Source organism: Rousettus aegyptiacus, unplaced genomic scaffold, assembly GCF_014176215.1.
Source record: "Rousettus aegyptiacus isolate mRouAeg1 unplaced genomic scaffold, mRouAeg1.p scaffold_m13_p_11, whole genome shotgun sequence".
Lineage (NCBI taxonomy): Eukaryota > Metazoa > Chordata > Mammalia > Chiroptera > Pteropodidae > Rousettus > Rousettus aegyptiacus.
The window spans coordinates 92,817,468-92,837,827 of NW_023416286.1; the positions used below are offsets into that span (position 1 = coordinate 92,817,468).

At 53.8% G+C, this 20,360-nt stretch overlaps 1 protein-coding gene and 1 pseudogene across 1 annotated transcript in view; both read right to left on the minus strand.

The window, feature by feature from the left end:
- Positions 1-670: 670 nt before the first annotated feature.
- Positions 671-20,360, minus strand: part of SIAH3 (siah E3 ubiquitin protein ligase family member 3) — a 46,471-nt gene continuing 26,781 nt past the window's right edge. Inside the window, exon 2 of the mRNA XM_036228947.1 lies at positions 671-1,312. Within this exon, the coding sequence (XP_036084840.1) occupies positions 671-1,312 (642 nt within the window). The remainder of the gene's footprint in view (positions 1,313-20,360) is intronic.
- Positions 18,812-18,930, minus strand: LOC118609631 (annotated as a pseudogene).

Genomic DNA, 20,360 nt, shown 5'->3' on the forward strand with positions numbered 1-20,360 from the left:
CCCGGGGTTCCTCTGTTCGGTCTGAAATACCTCTGAGCCGGCCAGGCCCCCTTCCCACATGGCTCAGAGGGAGCTTGCCCCGAAATAGACTGAAAAGAGGGGGAGATGTGGCATGGACAGCAAAGCTCCTTCCCCACCCCCCAGCCTGCCCGGTGGGCTTGGTGGCTTCCAGTCATTTCGGAAGCCCTGGCGAAGGGACTTGGGGGTGGCGGGAAGTAACCATTCTGATCGAATCTTATTTAAAATGTTCTATAAAACGATACTGATGAATCAGGACAAACATCACGCCACGATCTTGGATCACAGGATGCTTGCACAACGCGATGCCCGTGGCGGACAAACACTAAATACCTCTAAGTACCTGAGACGGGAAAAGGAAGGGGGGTGGAGGGAGGAGGGAGGGAGGGGGAGGGAGGGGGCGGAGGGAGGAGGGAGGGAGGAGGGAGGGAGGAGGGAGGGGAAGGGACGGGGAAGGAGGAGAGAGGGAGGGAGGAGGGAGGGAGTGGGAAGAGAGGGAGGTGGGAAGGAGGGGGAAAGGGGGAGGGAGGAGGGAGAGAGGGGGGAGGGAGGGAGGAGCCGAGAGGAGCCCAGCGGCGTGGGGAGGCGGAGCGCGCGGGCGCGTCCCCGTGCAGGGCGGCCCTGCGCGAGCGCGGGGTGGTGGCCCGTCGCCTCACATCCCGGCTTGCGAGGAGCAGGCCTCGGCGGCGGTGATGGCGATTCCGATGGCGAGGCCGCCGTCGTCGGCGAAGAGCTGCGCCAGCGGCGTGCTGAGGACCAGGCAGTCCCCGTCGGTGATGACCGCGTCCACGCCCTCGAGCACCGAGCGCGGCGCCGCCTCCCACTTGAGCCGCCGGTGGCTTGCGCTGAGCTCCAGGCGGTAGGTGAAGCCATCGGCCTGGCTGGGGGTCCCGATCAGCATCATGGTGGCGAAGAACTGGGGGTGGCCCTGGTGCCTCTCCTGCTTCCGCAGCACCAGCAGGAAGTGGTGGCCGAGGCAGGAGTGCACGGTGATCCAGTCAGCCGGGGCGGGCAGGTGCACGTCCGTGGCCAGGAACACTATCTCGGCCCCCTGCAGGACGCCCACCCTGTGCGCCTGCCGCAGGTGCGGCAGCACCACCTCCAGGCGGCCTTCCCACGCGCAGGAGAACAAGGGGCAGGTGCAGGGGGGCGCCCCCTGGGGGCGCGGGCGGTGCGGGCGCGGTGGGGGCCGCGGGTGCGGGCGGGGCGGCCGCGGGAGGTGCGTGGCGTGGCGCTGCGGGCAGCCGCCCTGCTCCGGGGCGTTGGCGGCGACGGCCCGGCGGCCGGACACATACTGCGGAGAGAGAGAGGGGCGTTAGTGGCCGCGGGCCGTCCGCGAGCCTGGCCGCGGGCCCTGCCGTTCGCAGCGCTGGGCGACCGGCCAGGGCAGGGAGGCTCAACTCCTCGCTTCCCAAGGGACAGCGCCACTTTCCGCCCTCGGCAGTCCCGTGAGAGGGTCCCAGTTTTTCCGCGTCCTCGTCAACACTTACTATTATCTGTTCTGACAAATAATTTTGAGACAAAATTGTCTTGGATGTTTTTCTCAAATTTAGATGTTGAAAAACTAAGTCTTCTCTGTGCCATTTCATTTCGGTATAGAACCTAGACTGACCCAAGGAAAAACAGAAGTTCCTTCAAAAGGTTCCTCCTGCAAGAAGAGATTTTCCAGACCTAATGGAACTTTTTGCTTTTTTTTTTTTTAATCAAAAAGAAAAATGAGGGACATGATGGCCATCCTGGGTGGCTGAGACTCTGGAAACTCAGTCCAAGAAAATGCAATATTCATGCCTTTCTGATTCTTTAATAAGATACTCAAACCAAGAGGCAATTTCCCCCTCAAATAACATGCATTAGGATGGTCATTAGTTGTAAAGAACCAGAAAATATACTTTTTTGCTTCTTTGATGCTGTCGATATTTATGTGCAGGCCCTGGATGTCACTGGATCATTCCCCCATGGTTTATCATGGCTTTTATCTTTAAAACACGATTTCGGCAAGTGCCCACCTGTCCCTCCCATCAAGGCTTGTGATGCTCTGGGTGCCCTTCTCCTAAGGCACCCAGTGGTGGGACGCAGAGCTGCCCGTGTGCCCTGGGGCTGTGGCCCCCAAGGAGGGAGCCTCACCTGGGACTTGGCCCCGCCAGCAGCTTCTTGGGGGTACCGCCACCAGGCAGCCTCCACCTTGGGCCTCTCCCAATTTTTTGTTCCTCGTGGCAGTGTGCCCCACAAATGCCCCCCAAACACCAGGAGCTGCGAGGAGACCTTCTATTCAGGTCTCAGTACGTGTTCGCCGAGCACCTGCTACGGGCGGACCCTGTGGGCAGTGGAAGAACAGCCACGAGCCAAGGAGACACCACGCTTCTTGGCATCGGCAGCATGGACACAGGTCTGCTCATCATCAACTGTGGTTTTCACCAGGGGCTGTGATTCATTTTCCGCAGATGAAGAAACAGGCTTCCTGTGGTCAAAGGCCTGAGGTCGCGAAGGGAGAGGCTGGTCTCCATGCTCGCGCCTCCGGCTCTGAGCTCAGCAGCAGCCCCCCGCCCCCGTCCCGCACCCCCACCCCAGCCATCCCGTCTCCAGCTCCCTCCTCCATCCCTGAGTCCTTTTTCCTGGGCTGTCCAGTGGAGGGGCAGCTCTGCCGGAGCCCCAGGCACAAAGCCGGCACAGCGCAGTGGTCTCCGGGACGCCCTCAGGTGGCGTGGGTCCCTCTGCCCTGGCTCCCCAAGCCCCTCTGGTCTTTGGGCGCCTCTGGGCACATGCCCCTCACCTGGCTGCACAGAGGACAAGGGCCTTGGTCTGCCTTTCACATGTTCACACTCACCCCCATCCTCGGCTGCCAGAGTTTGTCTCCTCGGGCTCAGAGTATGGCCAGCAGCGGGGCCCGGCCAACTCCCCTTTCTTTAGGGCACACGGTGGGCTGGGGTGGTCACCCTGGTGGTGGAGGTGGCCAGTAAGCTCTGCTCTGGAGTCGCTGGCCCGAGCTGCTGGTTCCTGTGCCCCCCCTGGGAGTGTGCAGACCTGGAGTCTGAGCTACAGGGGCCCTTCCAGAAGCTCCTGTCCTGCTCCCGGATGGCCGCCCCTGGGCAGGCTGCTGTCAGCACCCCGCACAGCCCCGGGCCCGTGAATCCCGCTGGCGATGCGTCCGACTTACCCCTTAGCCTTAAATGCAGGGACGGGAACTAGCATGCGGCACATGCAAAGGTCTCCGTTCCCGCCTCTGTGACGTTCAGGAGTCCGGCCCGGCTGGGCCTCCCGGGCCGAGACGCCACGAGGCTGGCGAGGGGCTATGCCTACAATTCATGGAGCCATTCGACAGAAAGGTGCGCACCGCCCACCACACGCGAGGGGCTGAGCATCCTGAGCAGAGTACGACCCTCGTTCCTGCCTCAGTAGCTCACTACGGGCATGTGCAAGATTAGAACGGGATGCAAAAATGCAGGATGCAGGGGGGTTCGGACACTACAGGTGGGGGAGACAGCTGTTCTGGTCAGTGCGAAGTGACGTTCACACCGGGCGAAACGGGAAGGGTGAATGCTATAACAAAACAGGCAGAAGTTCGCCAACAGGGTGAACAGCGGGTACAAGGAGCCAAGTATAAGGAACCTGGGCTGGTTAGAAATGACAGGTTCCAAGTGGCCGGGAGACAGGGGACCTCTGGGGGCAGACCTGGTGGGCCAAGGTGCTAGAGAGCGTTTGGATCGTATTGCCCAAGGCTCGTAAGCTGAGCCGAGGCACCTTGGTGGTACCCAGCCTGCAGCGGAAGTCAGTAGCGGGGCCGAGAGACGCAGCTTCGTGCTTTAGGGAGCTCCTGGGGCTTGGGATGGCGACAGCCCCACGTCCCCGTGCTGGTCCAACTGTCGGGCCCTAGCGATCGCCACCATCGTGCCTGGACTCCTCCTTGCTTCCTTTCGGCCTCATCTTCCACTAGCTTTTTCATCTTTCAATCGCTGCAGCTGAGGGCATAATTAGGAGCGCTGCACGTGCAGCGAGACCTTGTAAACTCGTGGAGGACCACGCGCTCACTGTGCCCCGAGAATGAGCGCGGCCCTGATTCTTCGTTTCTTTCTGCTCCATCTTCTGATGCAAAATATGTTTCATTTAAATGATCTTGGGCGAGAGAGGTCACAGGGCTGCTGGCAGGGAGAAGGAATTCTTTTAATTGGCAAAACGCTAATCGCTTTGGAAAATGAATTCTAATCTTTCCATCTAACACAGTGGATGTGCGAGTAATTACTTTCCTCCACTAAACTGTTAGTGCAACGTTTGCGATTACGCTAATTAAAACTGATGAACTCTTCCAGACTGATAAAATCCCAGTTGGTCCGCAGACGCCTCCTCTTCCATTGGCTGTGGTTAACTTCCTATTTGGAAGGGAGATCTTGAATTAACCTTTGGAATATTATACAAAATTGGGTTTAAAAACGTTGGGCTTTATGGACTGGGTGTAATTCTTTCCTCAAGCATTAGTGAGACCATTTCCATTGAGGATGTAATTCAATTAAAAAAAAAAAAAAAGCTTCCTTAATTTGATCAGCTGCACTCCCATGGCTGGTAATGGCGATCCCTCCGAATCCTGACATCCACAGGCGACACCTGACCCTGGACAGTCACGTGGCCTCTCTCCAGCGTCCGCCTCCCTGACCGAGAGGGTGGCTCTGGCCTCCCACTCGTTCTCAGGAGCAAGGCCACACTGGTGCCAACGGGGGTTTCCACGTCCGATTTCAGACGAAAGGGGTTCGCTCCGAGTTTGCTCAGCCCCTCGTTTGTGGGAGCTAATTAAGTGGGGTTCTCAGTGCCGGGCAGCGTGGGGAAGGCAGTGATGCTCAATACATTTCGCACACGGGGTGGGCGGGGGAGGCGCGGGCAGGTGGGGTACCACTTCCCAGCAGGTGTCAGAGTCGTGGCATAAAGTCGAGGCCTGAAATCAGGTTGACTAGCGGGAGAACAATCGCATCTGCTCCCAGGGCCCACTCTGTGGCGTGGAAACATCCTCGCCGTTCCCGGGAGGGACAGTCGAGGTCGAAGGCTGAGCATTGCCTGCCCTGTCTTCCGGGGGTGCCCTGGCTCCCCACCTCTCTTCCTCAAAACTGAGCATGACTGTGCACATGCTCATGAAACCCAGGGGGACCCCGGAACGCTTCTAAATGGTTTTGAAACCAGTTAAACGGAGACAGAACTCGACGATGCGGCTCCTCTACCCTGGGAGAGAGCGTCTCCGTTAGAAAGCGTGTCTCATGCTGCCTCTCCCCCCAGACGCGGCGATGCTCGGTACACGGAGGGATGAGGTCTTCACGTGGACGGCACGGTAACGTCTAGTTTTCTTTAAAATACTTTAGTGGAGAGGACGTGCTGTAGAAGTGTACATCTTTTAACTTGCACTCTCAAAGCTGCCAGTTCCCGCATCAGGAATTCAGGCTTCGGGGTGATCACCTAACGTGTTATTGGAAGGGCCACACTCCAGAGCTAACGACGACAGCTGCCTTAATTAGTGCTGTATTTCTGATGCGCCCCAGATGCTGCTAACATTTCCGCAGAGGTTTTCATCGGCGAAAACAGTCATTTGCTAATTAGCATAGCAGATGCGAGAAATGGACTCTCTCGGATGAAATTCATAGTTCTCAAGCTACGAAGATTGGTTTAAATATTCCAGAGAGACCCTTGATTTTAGGGATGGGCCTGGAAGCGTATTCCCTAAGTTTCTCGGTAGCCGGCCTCTGCATTAAGGACTTAACGGTGGTCCGATGCCATCTCTCAGGGCCTCAGAATGCTGCCTTGATGTTATCACTGCACACAGTTTCTTTGCTGGTGGTCAAAATTATGTAAATTGAGCAAGAAGACATTGGTTAGCAAACACATAGAAGCCTGGAGTCTTGGGCCACATTAGCTATTTAGAAAAGAGGAAAATGAAAATTTTGGTGGATGAAACTTTTTAAAACTAAGGTCCACAGCTGGAAAAACTGTAAACAGGGTCAATTACAGATGTCGACACAGACACTAGTCCTATGGTCCCAACAGCCGCCTGACCAAGCTGGTCACCTTACACATACAGCCCCCGGCTATGGGAGGGGCCCTTCTTTAGTTCCGAGGTCCTGGCCTGGGCTGCCAGGTGCAGGTGACCCGCAGGTGAGTAGATTCCTGGCTGCCGAGCACCGTCGGGATGGGGCTCATTGCACAGCGTCCTCCCTGCCAGCTCAGTGCTATGTAAGGTACGTGTTCGTAGCACTCACCGATGCGTTAGTGACAGCTCCGTGTATGAAGGTCACACCGGTTCTATTCGGGGGGGGGGGGGTGTTTAGCCACGGTCCCAGCTGGTGGTGTCCGTCTGAAACTGCCAGGCGCTGTGAGACAGGGGTGCTGCTCGCCCCCCCTCCCCCTCCGCCCCCCACTCCCACCCCCGCCAGCCCTGTGAGTCAGTCAGCACGGTTCAGACCTGTCCATATGACCCCCTGCTTATTGCAACTCGTACTGAAAATCACCTTTGCCCCTCGACCAGGCTGGAAGTCATTGAGGGCGGGGGCCGTGTGTGGTTTGCCCAGTGCCCAGTCCAGTGGTGGGCGAATCCGACGCCTTGCAGTGTCTGGCGTCCAGTAGACTCTTGACAAATATTCGTTGCTGGAATGAATGCATCGATGAGAGAATGAATGGACGAGTGAATGATTTATAAACGGAACCCTGCTTTGGACCGTATCCGTTGACAGGCTATGTCTTCAGTTGGAGGTTCTGTCATCTGCCTTTCCTGCTTGGCTGCTACAGTAGTGTGTGTGTGCGTGTGCGTGTGTGTGTGTGTGTGTGTGTCCAGGAGTCCAAAGCTATGGTCTCGTCAGGAAGGCCCCCGGCAGCTCCCCACCCAGAACCTGACAGTGGTGAGACGTAGAACGTGCCCCGGGGCTTTGACCAGGAGGAGGGTGCCGACGTGTGCTCAGCTGTCATCGTAGGAAGTCAAATAAAAGCTTCGAAGAAGAAATTTTTCACACCGGAGAGGTAATTTCTTGGCTTTTACTTTGTGGAGGGATTACTCTAAGCCTCGGGCGTTCCCTTTATCAATAGCAGATTGTTTCTTACAAGTCGTTTGGGAAGCCTGGTCTGCTGGACCAGCCTCCCGGACTGGTCAAGACCCCCTCTGCCTTCCCGCCTGGAGGACCACTGACCGCAAAAGGCCGGAGGCACCTAGACTTCCCGATTCATTTTCTCTTGATGATCACCAAGAAGTGACTTCCATCCCACCAAGAATTATTGGTCTTCCAGCTATACCTCTCCCCAGGAGGTGAGGTGCTAGTGGGTCGTGTCCACCCAGACCCCCGGAACTGGCCCTTCTACACCACACCCCGGATATCTGGGATCCTGGAATCCCCCACACAACAGCTCTGAGTCAGTTGCCTGCAGCCTGTGCCGTTTCCGGGATCCGGCGTACAGAAGGTGGACTGTTGGACGGGAGGTGTGGCCAGATCTTGGGCATGTGGCCTGCCGAGTCCATTCGTCTTTGCATGGGATTCATCACAGTGTGGGATCATCTCCTTCTGCCTCCTTCGGAGGAAGGCGAGACCTCACTGGCTGAGGACCGTAGCCATCCAGATCATTACGAAGGGGTAATTACGAAGGTAGGAGGGAAGAACATATCTTCGGTCTCTTTCATTTCTACTTGTAAGTATTTAGACATAGAGGGTATAGACCTCCATTTGCACCTTGGCCTTGAGCCCCGCAAATGCCAGGGGCGGGCCTGCCCTGCGGCCACACGGTCAGAGGGAGGCCGCTCCGTCTCCGTGCGCTCTGGGCTCTGCCTTGCATCTGCAGAGTTTCAAGCCTGCTAATGAGTTTTCTGAGTCAGGCGGATGAAAGGCTTTTTCTTAAAAGCAACTTTTTGTGCAGTCAGACGTTCCCAGCTGCAATTGGTAACACCTGGCGAATGTGTGAGCAGCTTAAAGGTCAACATTTAATTAATCGAAGCCCCGTTAACTCTGAGCATCTCTGTAGGAGGACTTCAGGACCGCAGGGCTGACTCGCGGGACGTGTGCCGAGCATGCTGGGAGCACGACCTCGGCCAATCGTGCAGCAGGTGTCCCCAAGGTCAGAGTCCGTGCTGCAACCTTAGGAGGGGGTGAGTCGCTCAAGACAGGGTCATATGCAAATGCAATCGCAGGAGTGCTAGCAGACCAGCCTGGGCAGAGGAGTGTCCTGGTGGGTCTGAGACATCCTGAGGGCCAGGTGGCCAAGGCCACATGCCACCCTTGTTTGTCGGGACATGCGCGAGTTCAGCTCCCTCTGCCAGAAGCCCCACCGCCGCACTGTCAGAGCTCCTGTCGGCTCGGCCGAGTCGCATGTGTCCCCCAGTGGTTCCTGCTCTGACTGGTCAGGTCTGTGTCCTTCATGTGCCCTTCACGACATGCAGCACGCTCAGTCAGCGGCCAGTTCTCCTGCGGGACTGCGATGTGAGCTCCCGGCGGGCGAGGATTACGTCGGTTTCTTCCCCGGAGTCCCTGGTGTCACAGCGCTTAGAACACGGTGGGAACTCAAAAAATATTTGTGGACAGGATGAATAAATGACCCCAACACCATGCAACCACGGCTCGCCGCCTGACTGCGCCACCCCGGGCGGGTCACCTTTCTGGACGACTACCCCGGTTTCCTAACTAGTTGTAGTGAGTCGAAAAGTGGCCCCCCAAAGCTAGGTCCGCATCCTCGCCCCTAGAACCTATGAATGTGACTTGAGAAGAAGTGTCAGGTCTTGAGATGGGATGGCGTGGGGTTATCCAGCTCGGCCCTGACCCCATGGCCAGTGTTCTTAGAAGAGAGGGAGGGGACGTCACAGACAAGGAAGAGGAGGCCATGTGAGGACAGCGGTCGAGGCTGGAGGGACGTGGCCACGAGCCAAGGAATGCCGGGAGCCACCAGAACCAGAAGCGGCAAGGAAGGGTCCCCCCCGGAGCCTCCGAGGGGAGCGGCCTTGCCGACGCCTGTGATTTCGAGCTACCGAGTTTGCGGTAATTCGTATGGCAGCCCTAGGAAAATGACGCCTGAGTCTTCCTGCGTCCAGGCATGCTTCATACAGACCGTCGCTTTTGTCACGAAGTAGTTTCATGGTCTTCCATTAAATGAAACCCGCACGCGCTATCATGGCCATCGAGAACCCGCAGGCACTGGCCCCCAGCCGATCCCCTGGCTCCTCCCTCCTCGCTCGCCCGGCTCCCAGCATGCTGTCTGCACCTGCCCCTGGGCCCCTACGCTCTGCTCAGACCACTGCTGGGCACCCGCGCGGCTCGTCCCCACACTCGGCTCACGTCTCCGCTCCACAATCGCCGTCACCTCGAGGCTGTCCTCCACTTGCTTGTTTTAAAATTTATTTTTATGTGCTTAGGCGAGGCAACCCTTGGTTGACCTCACCAATGGCAAGGACCTTGTCAGCTTGCACTCCCTTATTGTCTATTTCTTTTACGCCAACAGCACCTGGTCTTCCTAGGTGGTCTCCCATCCAAGTACTAACCAGGCCCGACCCTGCTTAGCTTCTTTCCCTTATCTTTAAAAAAACCCCAAAACCTCTAAATCTCCTCACCCTGCTGTATTCACTTCATAGCATTTATCGATACTACAGCAGTTCCCCGTTATCCGTGGGGGAGACGTTCCAAGACCCCCAGTGGAGGCCTGAAGCCGCGGACAGTACCGAACCCTATATATGCTATATTTTCCCACACATGCATGTCTGTGATAAAATTTAATTTACAAATGGGGCACGATAAGGGATTAACAACAATAACTAATACTGAAATAGAGCAATTATAACAACATACCGTACTAAAAGTTACGTGAATGTGGTCTCTCTCTCTCTCTCAAAATACCTGGAATTTTCTGTTTACTAGTTTCAGACCATGGCAGATGCTACGGGCACGAAATCTCAGGTAAGGGGGAGCGGCTGCGTGTGATTGTCACGTTCGCACGGCGCAGGTCGTCTGTGTGTCCGTGTGCTGTCCGTCCCCTCTACCGCGAGGGAAGTTTCCCGGGAACAGGAACTCGGTTCTCTTCACTGCGGTATCGCTAGAGCATTACCTGTTACTTACACTAAAAGATCTATAATTTTTTTCTTTTGGAATGGATAAATTTCCCCGGGTCTTAAGCTTTTCCATCTCCGGGACCTGGGTACAACGCCCACGTCACTGGAATGGTGATGTGATGATTGCCATTCATCCCCCGCCCCTGCCCTGGTCTCCCCATCGGAGTTTTGGGCCTCTCTGACCTGGTGGCTTTCTCTCAGCCTCTGACGGCCGATAACAAGGACCTGCTGGTGTCGGCAGGGAACCAGGTAGCAATGGACGCCGGCACCCATTCGCGTGTGATCCTGGCTACCTTCGAACTGCTCGTCTGCAGATTCGGAGTGAAATGGAGCAGAAGTGGTCGCAAGCTCATTCCGACCAGACTTTACACCTGGGCCGGCGCGGGGGGGCGGGCCTGGCTTACGGGGTGTTCAGGGTGGGGCCTCTCCTCTAGGGCTTTCAGGCCTGCCCCACCCCGGCCCCCAGTCTGTCTCCAACCCTCCCAGGACTGGGCCTGGAGACTTAGAGGGGTACAGGTGAGCATGGCAAGGGCGTGGAGCACCTGAAACCTCACCTACTGCTAATGGGAGTGTAAACACACCTGGTAGTATTGACCGAAACGAAACATACGCCAGCCCCCTTTGACTCGGCGACTCCTGGGCCTACGCCTGCTGGGAATAAACCTCCACCGGGCTCTTGTATTTCTGTACATCTTGCAAGCAAGGCCTTTGCATGTCTTTTGTTCTAGACTATCTTTTCAAGGATATTCGTACAGTGGACAGCCTTGCAATACAAAGATAGTGTCTCCCTCTGGGGCAAAAGGCAGATTTTCTTACAACCGTGGGACACAGAGATCTCATTGTCCTCGAGGGCTGAGGGCAGGCTGTCCATTATAAAGGATCTGGGCTCCCCGAGCTTTCGTGATGCAAGCGACTGTGTATGCAGGCATCCCCGAGCCCCCTCCGCAGTATCCCGTGGGAGCTGGGTCTCAAGGAACTGACGCAAAAATGCACATACTCTGACTGATGCTCTCGCTGTGGGTAACACACAGCCTTCCATCTCTGACCCGGGAGTCTCGCATCCTCCACGAGCATCCATGAAACTAGGGCAGGCTAACCGGCAAGTCTGGAAACACAGTAACATCTCAGACTCTCTGTAGTTACATTCGACACCTCGTAGAAATAAACCTGACGTGTTCGAAAAACTTATACATGAATATTTACAGAAGGATTACTCCCTAACAGCCCCAAACCTAAAAACCACCTACATGCCCTTTAGACAGACACGTTGTGGTACATTCACACAATGAAATGCTACGCAGTTGTCAGGAGAGGACGACCTACTGCCACACGGAGCAACGTGGGTATGCTTCAAAAACATCTTGAATAAAGGAAAGCCAGACGCAGAAGAGTGCATCCTTAATCATCCTGATTGTACGAAGTTCAAAACCATGCAAAACTGATCTACGGTGACAGAGGCTCGAACAGTGGTTATCTTTGCGTGGGGGCTTATTGACTTGGAAGGACCAGGATCTAGATGGTGGTTCTATGGGACTCAGATAGGTGGATCGATGATAGATGACAGATAGAGACAGATAGATGATAGATAGGTAGATAGATGATTGACAGATGAAAGATGAATGGTAGAGATGTTACAGATACGTGTATACATATACATATGCACGTCCACGGAGACACGCGCTAAAGATTTGTGCACTTCACTACATGCCATACGTGCAAAAAAAGAGGAAGAGGGGGGAGTGGGCGCTCTGTCCACTGTCCCCGGGTCACTGTTAAGTGGGCGCATCGCGCGGGGCCTAAGGCAGAACCCAAGAAAAGCTTCCATTTCCTGTGTGCTCGTTTGCCCGTTCGCTGATCTGGTGGTTTGCGATGCTCATAACTAGGGGAGCGGAGCTTGGGGTTGAGAGGCACAGCGGCGACAGGTCCTGGGTGTCCAGGGAGCGTCAGTCATGTGGGCTTAGAAGGGGGTTGTGGCCGATACTCCCGGAGAGACCAGGGAGCTGGGCGAAGGCCATTGCAGGTGTTGGCAGCCGGCCCGGGGGCTCGAGAGGCAGAAGGCTCCTCTCTGAGACTAGATCAGGAGCAAAGGACCAAACCTGGCACCGCGACATGCCACGGGGTGCGAGGAGGCCTCCCCTGACCGGGCATCTGCTTGGCTTGGTGGATGGCTCCTTCTCTCTGCACCACCGCCAAGAAAAACTGCTGACAGCTCGGAGTAAATCTCCACAAGCGAGGTGGGGCAGGTGTTTTATTGCCTCTCAAGCTGTCCCAGTCACTGGGTATATATTTAATAAAAATCTTAGGCTTGCGGGGAAGACATGGAAGGCAGGAGAGGGAATCGCTGCCCCCTGGGCTTGGGAGGTCAGCGGTCCAGCCAGTCCTTAATAACTCATTCATCCAATATTCATCTGTGCGTTATTACAGCCACCGTGTGTCTCTGAGGAACACATTTATTAGTGTCTGCTAAGATAATTAGCCCGATGTACTGCAAGGCAATTGAAATTGTGTCCATATGTGTATTTCTTTCCAGAATTCAGCACAGCCACATTTCAACGTTGGTCCTGTTTCGTTCACATTTCTCCTCCCCCTGGAGGATGCTCAGATTCTACAAGCATCGCGCACTCTCTCACTGTCCCAAGGGGAGGGAGGTTTAGCTTCCCAGGCTCAGCCACAATGCATGCAGCTGAGGTCACCTCTGGGCGACGCCAGGCCTGGCCTTGCTTCTCCTCTGCTGTCCCATGTTCTAGGGAGTGTCGTAGAAGGGCGGGCACATGCAGAGCCTCGACCGACCTGAAGCGCCCGGTTTTAGGCCCTGAACTTCCGTAACTCCCTGTTGTGACCCCTGGAATGCCACAAGCAGCAAAACTCTCCCTCCACCTCCCCACTGCGGGTGGGCTAGACCCCAGCGAGCCTCAGACGCGGCAGTGGGCACACGACTTGTGCGAGCACCGTGCGAAAACACAGACCAGTTCTCTAGATCTGGGCCAGGACCGAGACCCTCGCCCGCTCCTGGATGCCCAAGTGCTGGGCCACGGACCGCAGGAGGGGGCCCTTCCTCACCCACTTACATCCCGCCAGGGTTCTCGCATAGGATCAGATGCGCGGTTCTTAGTGACCTTGGACGGCCTCTTAGCTCTCTGATTCTTTGACGGCCACCTATCCTTGCGGGTTTCAGAGTAACTTCATAACAGAGATCACCAGGGCTGCCCATCTGCTAAGCACCGGCTCGTCAGTCGGCCGGAGTCCCGGCCCCGCAGAGCGTTGAACACAGACCAGCTTCACGGGGGGGGGGGGGGGGGGGGCGAGCGGAGGACCATGCGAGAGGAAGAACCATGCTTTAAGCCCCAAATGGAAAGTAGGTTTGTCTTCTTTCCTTCCATGGTATTTTAGTATTTTAATTCTTTTTTTTTTTTTTTTTTTTTTAAGGAGAGAGCTTAGCTTTGATTAATAAATTCTCCCTTTTTTTTTTTAATGGCTGTCGGTAATTCCTACTACTTAGTTTAATTGGGTTTTTATGCTCAGAATTTAGAAGCGGCTTCTTCCTCTTGGTTTTAAGCAATAAAACAGAAGCCAACAAATGTCACCCTCTTCACAGGCATCCGCTGACCTCTGCACGGTTCTGTTGTTCCGTTACACGGCGGATTTGTTCATTCATTCGTGTGCTCATTCATTCAACAAACGCATACTGAGCAGTCACTAGGTGCCGTGGGAGGTGCTGGGGACGGAATGGTGAACGAGGCCACTGGGATCCCCGGGGTCGCAGAGCAGGCTCTCAGCAGAGGGCGCGAATGCTTTCAGGGGTCCAGAGACCCAGCAGGTGGGGTTTCGTCCGGCACCTGGCCGAGGGCTGAGTGCAAACCGCCCGATCCTATCTGTTTTTCCTTCTGGACGTCACACGTGACAGGAGGCGAAGGAGGAGAAGACGCCGTGGGTGGGAGGGGAGGAAAGAGCTGGAACCCGCCTTAGGGGTCTAATTTTGGAATAAACTTCCGGTAGAGTAAGGGGAGTGTGGAAAGGCTTTATTCTCCTCACCCCTTCCTCCATTCCGCAGTTGCACAAAAATTCTTCTATGGTTCTAACATCAGAGAATACTCTAGAAGGAAGAGAAGTTGATAACGGCCCTGAAGCTTTCCCTCCATAAAACGCAGAAATGACAGGTCCTCGATCCCGGTCCTGCTAAGGTACCAGCGTCACGACAAGGACTCACAACGAATGGGAGTCTCTTCGGTTCCTCCCTGTCACGAGAACTTGGCATACGCATAGCATTTGACTTTGGCCAAGCGCTTCAGAGGGACACCCTGGCTGATCTTGACCAGTCCTTGTGGGCGGGCCCCGGTTAAAACCTGAATTTCTGAGCTGAGAAACGGAACCGAGGCACGGACTGTCAAACCCAGCTGTGTGGGCTGGGCCCGGGGAGGCCCAGGGAGAACTGATGTGTGGCCATCAGCCCTCCCACGCCCGACAGAACCAAGAGCCGAGGCCTGTACTCCACCGGGCTTTAGTTCTCATGACTGTAAAACGAGAACGGGGGGCCTGCCCCGGCCCCAGAGGACGCGAGGAAGAGGCGAAATGCACTGCAAAGTGTTCGGAAGGAAGCGTTAGGTGAATACGCGTGGGGGAGGGGCGTGCCCCGAACACGACTGCCCTGGCCGACACCTGCCGCGGGGCCCCTGCTAAGCACGGTCCGCGGGTGGCCTCACTGGACCGCTCTGAGCTCCGCGTCCGGGGGCGTGGGCTGCTCCCCCGCGGTGTGCACACAGGGAGAGGAGGAGGCTTTTGAGCCTCAAGAGTCTGGCTGAAGGGCACGGGACGCGAGCCCCCCGAGAGCCGTGCGCCCCACCCCTGCATGCACGGCCAGGGCTCAGTCATCGGCCTGCGGATTACCTGCAGCCCCCATTTCATTCCGTTCCATCCCGGGCTGACTTCATCCAGTTCAGCTTACTAGTTGGCAAAGGAGCTCAGGGACTTAGGACGAATGCTAACATTACTTAACGAGCAAAGCATGATCCGGAAGAGGAATCTAGGGTGGGGGATGTACGTGCCGTGTCCCGAAATCGAGCCTGCGCGACTCCCCGTCTTCTAGACGATTTCCACCGCTCTTCCCATTTCCAGCACAGACAGCCATGGGCCGATGGTGGACTTTTTTAAAAAAACTTTTATTTTTGCTGATGAGAAGGAAATGTATTCTCGTCGCAAAATTTTTAGAAAACTCTGCACGGTATAAAGAAGAGAATAACAAACACAGAATGCCACTATCTTGACAGTCCCATTGCTATCATTTTGGTGTGTACTTTTTTCAGTGCCTTTTGAACATAAAGGCCTAAGTGTTATAAGCCTTATAAGCTCCCCCCAACCCCATACTTTACTAGCTTATGAAAAAATACATGTCGAAATGTAGATGAACACTTTTTTTTTTTTGTGGCTCTGTCGGCCTCGGAGAACTCACGGAGGCTGCGTATGAACATGGCATTACTGCGTTCATTCAGATCTGACCAAGAGACACACGATCGCTCTCTGCATCCAATCATTTATTAATTAATTTATTCAGTAAACCTGCCAGATAGCAGGGCTGAAATAAAAAAAAAAAAAGATTCATTTCAGATCTTCGAAGACTTCACTGTCTAGTCTCAGAGTCTCTGCGTTCATTTCTTTTGTGGCCCAATCCCATTACTCTCTGCGGCCCCCTCCCCCCTGTTCACGCGGTCCAAGAGCGGCTTTGTCGCTGGGAGCAGCCAGGCCCTTATTTGCCGACCCTCCCCCACTCTCAGTCTCTTCCTCTCCCTCTCCCCCCACTCCCCCCCCTTTTTTTTTTTTTTTTTTTTTTTTTTGCCTCTGGGTTTAACAATAGCATAAAACTAATTTATAGCTCTTGCCAGGAGGAGGACACATTTTCATCTCAGCCCGCCCTGTGAGAGGCGCTGGGACAAATGAGAGGTTGTTGACCCATGCTACCTACTAGAGACTGCGCCGGAGTCGCCTCCTGTGTTGTTTTAACACAAGAAATCAAGGGCCCCGGCACGGGTTTCCACGGGGACTGAATCGGTAATGAGTCAGAGCGTCGTCTCCGTGGGTGACCTTTCTTGGCGCCGCGTTCGCAGCGGGAAGGGGGTGGGGCCTCGCTTCCATGACTACCCACGGGCAGGGTAGATGCTGCCTGCGTGCGTGCGTGCGTAGGCTCAGGGCCATTTCCCCCCAGGGTCTTCATCAATCAGCATATGCCTGTAGGGCAGCTAGAACATGCTGGACAGACACTGTGTGGCCTGTTGAAGGGGGGCGTGGCCATTGACATCGCTAGTTTGTCCAGCAGGGAGCTCGCGGGCACCTGCCGTGTGCGAAGCCACATGCCTCTGGGGCACAAACGCCTTGAGCTGCAGGTAGAAGCTCGTGCGGGTGGCGACCCTCGAAATGGGCCAGAAACAGCAGCTGAGAGCCACATAGTGCAGGGACGGGAGGAGCACTCCTGGAGCACGTGGAAGAGCATGACGAGGAGCTAGTCTTTCCACGGACTGGGGCGGCCGAGCAGAGTAACGGGAGAGAAGGCCGGGCAGCGACGGCGTAAGCAGATTGCCACGGGCTTCGAGAGCGAGCCTGGCGGTGGGGGTGGCGGTGGGGAGGGATTTCGTGACACTTGTGATTGGCTCCATACCCTCGATAGATGACCATGATTCACAAGCTCCGTTAATAGGATAAGCTTTCTAACAAGAGTGACTAAAAATTACGACGGAAGCGTGTGCGTGTAGAGCCCTTCGCACAGGGCTCAGCAGATGGTTAATCACGCGTCACGTTATTCACGCTTAGGCCATCTCTCCCGTCGGGAACTATCACCCGGAACCATTTAAAGCGCTTTCGTATCTAGCGTCTCGTGCCATTTTGAATATGGGTAAGGTCAGGTGCATGGGCCACTCAGTCACATGCTGCCTGACACTCCCCGCATTCCAGGCGGGGTCTGGGCGGCGATTCTGCCTGTCCACGCTGACTCTGGAAGACGCAGCGGCAAAAGGGGGACAAGGCTTTTCGAAGAGACTGAGATATTATGCGAGAGAACCCACCAGAAAATTCGTTAAAGGGTAAAAAATTCGACCAAGCAGCAGGGTAGCAGGAGTCCTTTTTTTCCAGTCACCGAGCCCTGACCGACCATGGGGTGGTGAGGTCACAGAGCGAGGCGGGGTGAGGCAAGGAAGGAACTATCGTGCAAATCCTCTTTTTGGATCTTGGAGTATAGTCCCTGGGCAGAAAGGAGAGTGGGAAAAGCTTCTGGATCATTAGGCTAATTCTCAGCAAAGGTATTCCCGCACTGGATGGGGGAGCCCCATTTCCTGTCACCAGGAGCCACAGTTCACAGCGTGTGACAGGCAGTGGGGACACTCTAGGATAATGCAATAATTTGAAACACGAGGCCTCGGGGAGTCTCAAGAAAGTGCCCACTGGCTCCAGTTCCGCATTCGGCATGTTGCTCTGCCAAAGCCACAGGCATCATGAGGCATCCGAAGGAGGCAGAACAAGACTCCTGGACCGAAGCAGCCACGGGCACAACGCCCATGCAGCAGGGTGTGCGCAGGAGGGATTTCACCTCCTAAGTAGTTTGAAAGTCAGGGCTGCGCTTTCTACAACCCCGTCTTGCTCACATCCCCGGTGGGTGTGTAGCAGGTGAACAGGTAGTGTCTGCTGATACGCCTGAAGCTGGAGTGTATGGGTTTAGTTTTATTCCTTCATTCATCAAATTTTATCAATCATCTTCCCTGTGCCAGGAACTATGATAGAATAATAAATGAGACCTAATGTCTGTCCCCTAAAGAGAGCTGGAAACGCTTTCTTAACAGAGGGACAGGCCGGAAAACAGAGCTACAATGTGAGTGTGGTCAGCACTGTGACAAAGACAAGCCCAGCATGCTGTGGGAGCAGAGGAGAGACCAGGAGGGACATCTAGCCGGGGAGAGTCTCATAGAGGAGGTGACAGCTGACCTGCGTCTGTTAGGACAAATGGGGATGATCTTGCCAAAGAGCAGGTTGCAGGGGGAAGAAAAGGGCATTCCGGGATTTTGAGAGGGTGTGCAGAGGAGGCTGACATAAACAAATTTCTTTGTAAAAAGTTGCCAGGTGGGCGGGTGGGATGCGAAGAGGGGTATAAGATTGGCGGCAGTCACAAAAATGCAGATTTTAATCCAATTATGTAAACTCCTTTGTAGAGATACATATATTTGTACACTAAAAACAGATGGATTGCTAAAAAAGGTAAATTATGGTTGAACTTTTACGAATAGAATGATTTATATATTACATTTGAAAAATACAATCGCAATAGAGAACTCACATACCTCAACACCAAAATAACCCAAACGACCCGATTGACAAATAGGGAAAGGACCTGAATAGGCATTTCTCCGAAAAGGACATTCAGATGACCAACAGACGTATGAAAAAATGCTCGAGGCCACTAATCATCAGAGAAATGCAAATTAAAGCCACAATGAGATATCACCTTACACCTATCAGAACGGTTATCATCAATAAATCAAAAAACAACAATCATTGGCAAGGCTGTGGAGAAAAGAGACATCTCATACACTGTTGGTGGGAACGCGAATTGGTACAGACACTTTGAAAAGAGTCTGGAGGTTTCTCAAAAAATTTAAAATAGAACTGCCTTATTATTATTTTTTTTTAGGTGAGGCAACCCTTGGTTGACCTCACAGATTGCAAGGACCTTGTCAGTTTACGATCCCTTATTTTTTATTTTTTTATTTTTTACGCCTACAGCACCTGGTCTTCCTAAGTGGTCTCTCATCCAAGTACTAACCAGGTCCGACCCTACTTAGCTTCTGAGATCAGACGGGATCGGCCTTGTTCAGGGTGGCGTGGCCGTAGACAGGATCGATCTAAATTCTTGTTTCACATTTAGATCATTCCACTGGGGCTAACGCGCAAAAGTGGGGCACACGAAGCGGTCTCCTTTCCCCGAAAGAACAATTTGAATAATCATTAAAGGACGGTGTAAAAATATAAAACGAGAATCAGCTCAGAGAGAGGAAATGTGTAGAAATTATATAACCTGATTTTGCTTCAGCCTATGTGAATGTGTGTCTACTCTCTCTAGAAAAGATGAATGAGCAAAAGTAATCTCAGAAGAGACAGAAAATTTAAACGTATCTGTTGCTAGGAAGCAATAGGGAAAACCGTTGCTCCTCTCAAACGGCCCTCCCGAAACGCGACCATCAGGCCCAGATGGTTTCGCAGAGGAATCATTTACCACGATCATTACCAGATCCTTACCAAACAGATGATCCATATCCTACTTAAATTGTTAAGCAGGCCGAAAGGAAGTCTTATTAATATTAGTAAAATTTAATGAGGATAACACAAAAAGAAAGCTATAGACTAATATCATTTATGAATATCAATGTAAAATTATAAATAAAACGGTAGCAAATAGAGTATACCAGCAGCATATTGGAAGAATTATATCTCTTGGCTTGGAAGGGATCATATCAGGAATGCGAGGACGATTCAATATTTAGAACGCTATGAATATTTTTCACTATATAAACAGCTCAAAACAAATCACATAATTATCTTCCTTGATGTTGAAAAGACATTTGATTAAGTGAAATAATGAGAGAAAATACCTGTAAATCATATATCCAATAAGGAACTTATATCCAGGTTTTATAAAGAACACTTACAACTCAACAACAAAAACACAAATAACCCAATTTAAAAAAATGAGTAAAGGATTGGAACATACATTTCTCAGAAGAAGATACGTAAATAGGGAGTGGGTAAACGCAGCGCTTGTCTCCTCCCACGACCATATCAAAATTACAATTAAATTACGGAACCACCATCACTGAGAATCATCTGAAGTCCAGCTGAACAGAAGTAACTAAGGGTACACAGAAGAAGCCATGCGGAGACTGGTAGGAGAGGTGGAGATGCTGAACGTGCACTAGTCCCACACCCGTGGTGTGGTGGTTAGTAAAGGGGAGGGCTACCTTGGCTACAGAGGTCTGCCCTGAGTGGCGAGGGGGGTTCAGCCACACGCCGGGCTCCCTAGCCCAGGGTTCCAGTGCCAGGACGAGAAATCCTCACAACTTCTGGCTGTGAAAACCAGTGGCGATTGTGACCAAGCAAGATGGAGGGCAGCTGGAGTCCCAGGCACTCCTCTTGAAGGGCCCATACACAGACTTACCTGCTGATGGACTCATTCGCTCTGAGCTCCAGCGCTGGGGCAACAGCTGGAAAACGCCAGAGACTTACAGGGAGGAAATGAATTTTCTGGCTTCCGGATGACGGCTGGAGA